The following is a 9,256-nucleotide window of genomic DNA, read 5'->3' on the forward strand; positions in this document are numbered from 1 at the left end:
GGCGGAGGACAAAGTGGAGCGGCAGCTCCGCTTCCCCACAGCTGCTGAGGCCCCCACTGCGGTGAGACCCCACGGGGCCCCCCCCAAAACAGCCTGCTGGGTTGGGGTCTTTGGGGGGGGGGGGGGGGGGGGGATGTTCAGGGCTGGTTTCCCCCCCCCCCCCAATAAAATGGAGCGGGGAGGGGACTGACGGCGCTTTGCCCCTAGGAGACGGTGTTCAGGGAGCAGTGCGAGGGGCTGCTGGAGGAGTCGGGGGAGGAGGAGGAGGAGGAGGAGGAGAAGGAAGAGGAGAAGAAGGAAGAAGCGGTGGGGGGGGCACAGCCTTCGGACCCCCCCAGGCCGCTGCAGAGGCCGGGCAAGAAGACGGAGCAGCAGCGGCGGAAGGAGAAGGAGGCGCGGGCGCAGGTGTGTGTGGGGATGGGGGGGGAGGATGGGGAGGGGGGATCTGAGCTGGTGAGGGTGATGTGAGGGGGTCTGACGCCGCTTTCCCCCCCCCCCCCCCCCCCCCCAGGAGTTGCAGCGGCGCCGCTTGAAGGCTTTGCGGTGCCGGCAGCAGCAGCTGTTCAGGCTGCGCTCGCTGGGCCGGCAGCTGCGGCGCTGGGAGCAGGAACTGCAGCGACGGCGCAGGGCCAGGGAGGCCAAACGGCGCGAGATGGAGGGGCGGCCGCGGCGACTGGGGAGGATGAAGTGAGGGGAGGGGGCTGCGGGGTGGTGGGGAGGGGGCACCGGGAGCTTGGCTGAGCCCTGGGATCTGTCAGGTACGAGGACCCCGCTCTGGAGGTGCAGCTGAGCGATGAGTTGGCGGAGTCGCTGCGTACCCTGAAGGTGTGAGGGGGGTGAAGGTGTGAGGGGGGGTTGGGGGTCTTGGCGTTGGGTTGGGGGTCTTGGCGTTGGGTTGGGGGTCTTGGCGTTGGGTTGGGGGTCTTGGCGTTGGGTTGGGGGTCTTGGAGGGGGTTTGGGGGGTTTGGGGGTCTTGGCGTTGGGTTGGGGGTCTTGGAGGGGGTTTGGGGGGTTTGGGGGTCTTGGCGTTGGGTTGTGGGGTCTTGGAGTGGAGTTTGGGGGGTTGGGGGGGTTTTGGGGTCTTGGCATTGGGTTGAGGGTCTTGGTAATTGGGGTGTTGGGTTTTGGGGTCTCAGCGTGGAGGTTGGGGGGCTTGGCGTTGGGTTGTGGGGTCTTAGCGTTGGGTTTGGGGTTTGATGGGTTTTGGGGTCTTGGAGTTGGGATTTGGCATTTTGGGTCTTGGCGTTGGGTTTGGGGGTCTTGGCCTGGAGTTTGGGGTCGTGGCATTGGATTTGGAGTCATGGCATTGGGCTTGGGGATAGGCATGAAGTGGGGGGGTCTTGGCGTCGGGTTTGGGGTGTTGGGTTTGGGGATCTTGGCATTGGGTTTGGGGTTTGATGGTTTTGGGGTCTTGGCGTTGAAGTTTTGGGGTCTCAGCAGGGGTTGACAGCGTTGGGTTTTGGGGTCCTGGAGTTGGGGTTTGGAATGGAGCGTCGGGTCTTGGCGTTGAGTTGGGGGTCTTGGCATGAAGTTTGGGGGGGCCTGGCGTTGGGTTGTGGGGTCTTGGCACTGGGTTGGGGGTTTGATGGCTATTGGGGTCTTGGCACTGGAGATTTTGGGGTCTTGGCATTGGGGTTGGGGCGTTGGGTTTTCAGGTCTTGATGTTGGCTTTTGGGGTCCTGCTGTTGGGTCGTGGCGTTGGGTTGGGCTGTTGGTATTGGGGTGGGGGATTTTGGCGGGGGTCTGCTGGGGGTCTGCTGGGGGTCTGCTGGGGGTCTGCTGGGGGTCTGCTGGGGGTCTGCTGGGGGTCTGCTGGGGGTCTGCTGGGGGTCTGCTGGGGGTCTGCTGGGGGTCTGCTGGGGGTCTGGGGGCCGGCGCCCTATGATGAGCCCCATCCTTGCACTGCCAGCATTCCCAGCCCCATGCTGTGGAATGTGAAGACTTCCCCAGGGTTCCCAGGGCCTCACCGTGGGGGTGGGGGCTTGGGTGCTGAGGGCGCCGGACCCCCGGGTTGGGGGGAGGGGGGGTCTGTGGGGCAGGGTGGGGGGGGGTTGTAGTGACCAACTTGAGGTCCTCCCCCCGTTTCAGCCCGAGGGCAGCGTTCTGCACGACCGCTTCAAGAGCTTCCAGAAACGGAGCCTGATTGAGCCCCGGGAGCGGGCAAAGTGAGTGGGGGGTCAGGGGGGGGGGGGGGGGGGTAAGGGGGGTGAATTTGGGGTCGATTGTGAGCCCCCTCCCCTCCCTTCTTCTCTAGGTTCAAGAGGAAATACCGCCTGAAGTACGTGGAGAAGAGGGCGTTCCGGGAAGTGACGTGAGTGGGGGCTGCGGGGTGGGGTGGGGGGGCGCTGGGGGGTGCAGTGGGGATGAGCCCCCCCCCCCCCCCCCAACCCCTCTGTGTCTCTGTTGCAGGCTGTAGCTGCGGATCCCCAGCTCAATAAAGCCCTTTTGCCCCCCCCCCAGTCCTCGCCTCTTGGTTTGCATGGTGGGAGCACACAGGGGCTGGGGGGGGGGGAAAGCGTGGGGCTGGGGAGGGGGCACCGCCCCCCCTGGGGGGTCCTGGCAGATGGCGCCCGGCTCAGCCCCTTTCCCTGCTTTAGAGCTATTAGCCAGTGGATTAAGCACGGTAAATCCGGGGAGGGGAGGGGAGGGGGGGGGGGGGGGGGGGGGAATGTGTGATGGCGCACCGCCCTGCCCCCCACAACCCCCACGCTGCTGGGGGAGGGGCTTATGGGGCGGGGCTTATGGGGCAGGGCTCACCCCGCCCCCCCCCAACTGCACCGAGGCCGAGGGCAGCGCCGCATCCTCAGCCTCCATTTATTTGCACTTCCAAGGCTTCCCCCCCAAATTTCCCCCTCTCCCCCCCGTCCGTCTCCCTCCTCCCCCAATAAATATATAAATAAGTCGATCCCCCCCCTCGCCCCCCCCCAAAAAAAAACAACCCAACCCTGCGGGTCGCGCACCCCCCCCCAGCTCCCCGCTTGCACCGTGATGAAGCCGCCGGCCGCCCCGAAATGTGAGGGAGGGGGGGGGTGATGGGATCCCGCCCCTCTGCCCCCCCCGGCGCCCAGCGCCGCCCGCAGGGTTGGGCCGGCGGCGGTCAGACGTAGGCCGACTCGCTGGACTGCGTGCGGCCCAAGGCGGGCGTGGGGCCGAGCGCGGCGCCGTCCTTCTTGCGCACCTCCACCAGGGACTTGCGCCGCGCCTGCACGCCGCGCACGGCCGCCTTCACCTTGCGCCAGCCCAGGTGGTTGAGCTCGGCCAGGTTGAGCAGCACGCAGATGCCGCTGACGGCGAACATGAAGACCAGGAAGACGGTCTTCTCGGTGGGCCGCGACACGTAGCACTCCACCTCCTTGACGCACGGGTAGCGGTCGCACTCGAAGATGGCGGGCACGTTGAAGCCGTACAGGAAGTACTGGCCGGCCAGGAAGCCGATCTCCAGCGCGTTGCGGAACACCACCTGGATGACGTAGAAGCGCGAGATGCCCTCCTGCCGCTTGGCCTTGGCGCGGCGCGGCGGCGTGCACGGCGGCTCCTTGCCCTCCTCGGCCTCGGCCTTGGCGCCGCTCTCGGGGCCGGGCGCCAGCGCGCCGTTGAGCGTCCGCGCCTTCTTGGCGTCGCGCTCCAGCAAGGGGCACAGGAAGGAGTAGCGGCGCTCGCGCTGCTTGGCCGCCTGGTGCACGGAGTAGGTGATGAAGCAGAGGCTGGGCGTGCAGACCAGGATGATCTGGAAGACCCAGTAGCGGATGTGCGAGATGGGGAAGGCCTTGTCGTAGCACGCCTGGTTGCAGCCCGGCTGCAGCGTGTTGCACATGAACATGGTCTGCTCGTCCTCGTACACCGTCTCGCCCACGATGGCCACGATCAGGATGCGGAAAATCACCACCACCGTCAGCAGGATCCTGTGGGGACAGAGGGGCTGCGGCCAGGGGTTCCATATGGGGTGCGTGTCCTACAGGGACTGTGGGGTCATGGTTCCATATAGGGTGCGTGTCCTGTATGGACTGTGGGGCCATAGCCAGGGGTTCCATATAGGGTGCGTGTCCTACAGGGACTGTGGGGTCATGGTTCCATATAGGGTGCATGTCCTACATGGACTGTGGGGTCATGGCAATGGGTTCCATATGGGGTGTGTGTCCTATAGGGACTGTGGGGTCATGGCAATGGGTTCCATATGGGGTGTGTGTCCTACAGGGACAGCGGGGCCATGGTTCCATATGGGGTGCATGTCCTGTATGGACTGTGGGGTCATGGTGGTGGGTTCCACAGGGGGTGCGTGTCCTGTATGGACAGCAAGGCCGTAGCCATGGGTTCCATATGGGGTGTGTGTTCTACACAGACTGTGGGGTCATGGCGATGGGTTCCATATGGGGTGTGTGTCCTATAGGGACTGTGGGGTCATGGCAATGGGTTCCGTATGGGGTGCGTGTCCTACAGGGGCAGCAGGGCCATGGTTCCATGTGGGGTGTGTGTCCAGTATGGACTGTGGGGCCAGACCCATGGGTTCCACATGGGATGCATGTCCTACAGGGACTGTGGGGCCATAGCCGTGGGTTCCATATGGGGTGCGTGTCCTCCATGGACGCTGGGGTCATGGCGATGGGTTCCATATGGGGTATGTGTCCTACAGGGGCAGTGGGGCCATGGTTCCATGTGGGGTGCGTGTCCTACATGGACTGTGGGGTCATGGCCATGGGTTCCACATGGGGTGCGTGTCCTACAGGGACAGTGGGGCCGTAGCCATGGGTTCCATATGGGGTGCGTGTCCTCCATGGACGCTGGGGTCGTACCTATAGGTCCCACCGTGGGATGTCTGTCCTACATGGACTCGGGTCACTCCTACCATGGGACGCGTCCTCCATGGACACTGGGGTCGCCCATGGGGACACCCATGGGTCCCACTGTGGGCTGTGTGTCCTATATGGGGTCATAGCTACCAATGTCCTACGTGGACATTGGGGTCGTATCCATGAGTCCTAATCATGGGACGCGTCCTCCATGGACACTGGGGTCGCACCCATGGGTCCCACTGTGGGGTGTCTGTCCTCCACGCACAGCGGGGTGACGCCTCTGGCTCCCAGCTCAACACCACTCCACCGTGGGCACCCACAACCCCCAGACAAGGACGCCCAGGCCCCATGAGGACGCCGGCTCCTTCCCCTGGGTCCTGGGACCGGGACCTGCACCCCCGCCAGCCCCCCCGGGTGCCCCCAGGCCGCATCCCCCCGCAGGGTGGCAGCGCTGACCTTGGCCCATCTGGGGGCTCATCGACCGGCGCCCGCGGCTCCGCCGGCACGCGGGGCTGGGGACGAGGGGACAGAGGGACCCTCGGGGCGGCAGGTGGATTGCAGCCCACGTCACAGCGCAGCGGGGGAGCCGGGGTGCTCTGGGGACACCGATGTCCCCGCGGAGGGTTTGGGGACGCAGAAGGGACCGATGTCCCCACGCAGAGCCGTGAACGTCCCCGCGGCGTCCCCTTCGACCCCGGTGCAGCGGGGAGGTGAGGATGGGAGCCCCCGTCTCCCCGCGGTGGGAGAGGAGAGGGTGGCAAACGGGGGTCCCCTGCCGCCCCGTTGGGGCCGTAGGGCTGCAGGACAGCGAGGAGGGCGGACCGTGGGGGTCGCGGGGGGCTGCCCCGGAGCGGGGGTCGCGGGGGGGGGGGGAGGAGGGGCTCACCTGCCGATCATGGTGGAGTGCTGCTGCACGGCCGCCTCCAGCAGCCGCTCCAGGATCGTCCATTCGCCCATCGCGATGGGAGCGGGGGGTGCCGGACCGGGACCCTCCCCGGACCGGGACCCCCCCCCTCCCCGGCCCCACCGGGCCCCCTCCCCGCGCTCAGCGCCGCGGCCCCATCGCCGCCGTCTCCGTCCGCTCGGGGAGAGCCGAGCGCGGCCCCGAGCCCTGCGCGGCCCCGAGGAGCGGCGGGAGCGCGCAGCACGGCCCCGGGACCGGGCTGCCGGGGGGTGGGGGGAAACGGGTGAGGGGGTGGGCGGGTCGGTGGGGGCACCGGGAGCGGCGGGGCGATGCACCGAGGGGACGGGCGCTGTGCTGGGGGCACTGGGGGGATTGCGGGCTTCGGGGCACCGCTGCCGTGTGCCGGGACGCCGCCGGGATGCCCTGCGGAGCAGCTGGGAAGCGTCTGTGTGTCGTGTCGTGTCGTGTCGTGTCGTGTCGTGTCGTATCGTGTCGTGTCGTGACCCCCCCCCAACCCCCCCTCCCCAAAACCACAGCGGCCGCCCTGCGCCCACCGCCCTCCGACGCCCGAACCCGGCGCCTTTCGCCTCAAGCGCGGCCCCGCGCAGCGGCTGCGGGGCGGGGACACGGCGCGGGGGGGCGGCGCTTGGGGGCGGCCGCCATCGAACCGACCGCCGTTGAACCGCCATTAAATCCGCCCTTAAATCCGCCGTTGCTACCAGCGGTGCCGCCGCCATGCCGCTCCGTGTCACCGTGCTCTACTGGTAAGGGGGCACCGGGGGGAGGTTTTTTTTGGGGGGGGCTCCGGCCGTTTTCCCCCCCATTAACACGGACGGGTTTCTCCCGCAGCGGAGCCTGAGGCTACAAACCCAAGGTGAGCCCGTTTCCCCCCCCCGTTCCGCCCCCCCCCCAAATCCTCCCCACGCGCGCTGAGCTCCTGTTTCCTCCTCGCAGTACGAACGGCTGCGGGCGGAGCTGGAGAAGCGCTTCCCCGGAGCGCTGGAGATGGTGAGCGGGGCGCCGGGGGGTGGCGGGGGACCGTGGGGTCTCGAGGTGACCCCTCTCCCCCCCCCCCGTGTCCCGCAGCGAGGCCAGGGCACGAAGGAGGTGACGGGATGGTTCGAGGTGACGGTGGGCGACCGCCTGGTGCACTCCAAGAAGGTGCGTGGTGCTGGCAGAGCCCCTCGCGCTGCCCAGACCCCCCCCAGTCACCATTTGCCGTCCAAACACCCCAAAATCGTGCTCTTTTCTACCCGAATTCTACCGCTTTCCACCCAACCACCCCCAAACCCCTCTACTCTCTTCCCAATTACCCCAAACCCTGCCACTTTCTACCCAACCTCCCCCAAACTCCACTATTCTCCACCCAACCACCCCCCAAACCCCTCTATTCTCTTCCCAATTACCCCCAATCCCCACCACTTTCCACCCAACCACCCCCAAACCCCACTATTCTCTACCCAACCACCCCCAAACTCCACTATTCTCTACCCAACCACCCCCAAACCCCTCTATTCTCTTCCCAATTACCCCAAACTCCACCACTTTCCACCCAACCACCCCCCAAATCCCACTGTTCTCCACCCAACCACCCCCAATCCTGCTAATTTCTACCCAACCGCCCCCAAACCCCACTGTTTTCTACCCAAGTGCCCCCAAACCCAACTATTTTCTACCTAACCACCCCCCAAACCCCACTGTTCTCCACCCAACCACCCCAAACCCCACTGTTTTCTATGCAATCACCCCAAACCCCCCCCATTTTCCACCCAAACCCACCGCCCTCCCCCTGCAGAACGGCGACGGCTTCGTGGACACGGACGCCAAACTGCAGCGCCTTGTGGCCGCCATCCAAGCCGCCCTGCCATAGGCCCCACATCGCCCCACATCCAATGGGGCCGTGGGGGCCCACGCTGACCCCCCCAGCACAGCCTGGCTCTGCCGCCACAGCGCTCCATGATGGGAGCAGCCAAAAAGCCCACGGGCACAGGGCTGCTTCCAGAACCCGCGCACGGCACCGGAGCCAGAGCTCCTGTTCCAACCTGCTGTGGGTCTGCTTTACGTCGTCGACGCTTCACTCCATGTCATCCAGGTTGGGCTTTATGTCATCCAGATTCAGTTTTATGTCATCCAGGTTGGGCTTTATGTCATCCAGATTCAGTTTTATGTCGTCCAGGTTGGGCTTTATGTCATCCAGATTCAGTTTTATGTCATCCATGTTGGCCTTACATCATCCAGGCTCTGCTTTATGTCACCCAGGTTTCATTTTGCACCACCCAGGTTTGGCACACGCTGTCCACGTTTGAATTCAGGACACAGAGGTTTCGTTTGACGCCATTGATGTTTTGTTTGACGCCATCGACGTTCTGCTTTATGCCTGCATCGTTCACCGACTGCTGCTCCTCTCCCGGGTTGAGCTGTTCTGCCATTACAGCACCCCTCGGTGACGTTTCTCCATAAAGGAATTTTGGGCTGCCTCATTTCCCTTTGCTCTGCGTTTTTATTCCCTTGTTGGTTCAGTTCCCCCTTTGCTTTGGGGTTCCCCTTCAGCTTGGCGTCGCTCTGAGCAGATCCCCACAGACCCCCGCCCTCACAGACCCCATTTTGGGGGTCTCACTGAGGAACTCACCTCAGAACAGCACAAATTGGGAACGTTTCCGTGTCACTGCAGCAGACGTGTGCCCTCTGGTGACTGCAGCAAGCAGAGCTCTGCCTGTCGCTGCCTTTTCCCTCGGGGTGACGCCTGAAATTCCAATCAGAATTCACATTTTCCGCTGTTCTCCTCCCAGGGGTGCAGCTCTGAGCTGGTGGGTGGAGATGTCACTGAGTCACTGGGAGGCGGATGATTTCTCAGGCTGTAGGGATGGAAAAGGAACGGGGTTATGAGCACAACGTTCCCTTGAGCAACAAAACGTGGTTTGTGCGTTTACCAGTGCCTGAAACGTGCCGGGGAAGGACGAGGGGTGGAACCCAGGAGGCGTTCAGTCAGAACCCAACAGGCAGGTGGGGCTGGGGAGGAAACCCAGCCTTCACTGTATCCACTTTTGGGCACAAAGATGCGGAGTTTGGGACTTCTCCCTCACAGCGCTCAGATGAGATGAGGGCCACGGCTGGCCTCGGTGCCGGTGGGGGGCAGCCGCCCATGGGAGGAGTGGGCTCAGGGAGGCCCTTCCAGCCCAGCCACGGCCTTTAAGGCCACTCCACCCCGAGACGCGTTCCCTCCAGCCCCAAAGTTCGGCCCTTCCTCCCGCCCCGGGGCCGCCCCACACCTCGGCCCCCAAAGGCCCTTCGCGCATCACCACCACGACTCCAAGATGGCGCCGGGGCCGCCTCACCTCAGCCGACCCCGCCCCTCCCCCTCCAACCTCCCCCCCCCCCCCCGCCGCGGTGCACGCCGGGAACGGGGCCGCCATTTTGTGTCAGGGCTGGCGGGAAAGGCGGGAAAGAAGGCAGCGGGCAGGCGGCGGGCAGGCACTGAGCGCAGCCCCAGCGCGGCCGCCGCCGCGCACCACACGCCTTTCAGCGGCCTCGAACGCAGGTAAAGGCGGCGCGGGGCCGGTGG

General features: G+C 65.4%; 2 protein-coding genes across 2 annotated transcripts; one reads left to right on the forward strand and one right to left on the reverse strand.

Moving 5' to 3' along the window:
* Positions 1-4: 4 nt before the first annotated feature.
* On the forward strand, positions 5-2,315 carry NOP53 (NOP53 ribosome biogenesis factor; the record flags this gene model as incomplete). The annotated part of the gene is made up of 6 exons (XM_079551068.1): positions 5-61; positions 208-405; positions 512-687; positions 759-825; positions 2,089-2,165; positions 2,255-2,315. Coding segments are annotated over 6 exons (636 nt in total), but the record flags the coding sequence as incomplete, so codon positions are not given.
* A 782-nt stretch (positions 2,316-3,097) lies between these two features.
* LOC306957585 (gap junction delta-2 protein-like) lies at positions 3,098-5,747 on the reverse strand (the record flags this gene model as incomplete). Its single annotated transcript, XM_079551070.1, has 2 exons — positions 3,098-3,902; positions 5,677-5,747. The coding sequence occupies 2 exons, from the start codon at positions 5,745-5,747 to the stop codon at positions 3,098-3,100; spliced, it is 876 nt and encodes a 291-aa protein (XP_079407196.1).
* Positions 5,748-9,256: the final 3,509 nt, after the last annotated feature.

Source organism: Tetrao urogallus (assembly GCF_951394365.1).
Source record: "Tetrao urogallus genome assembly, contig: scaffold_204, whole genome shotgun sequence".
In the NCBI taxonomy this organism is placed as follows: Eukaryota; Metazoa; Chordata; class Aves; order Galliformes; family Phasianidae; genus Tetrao; species Tetrao urogallus.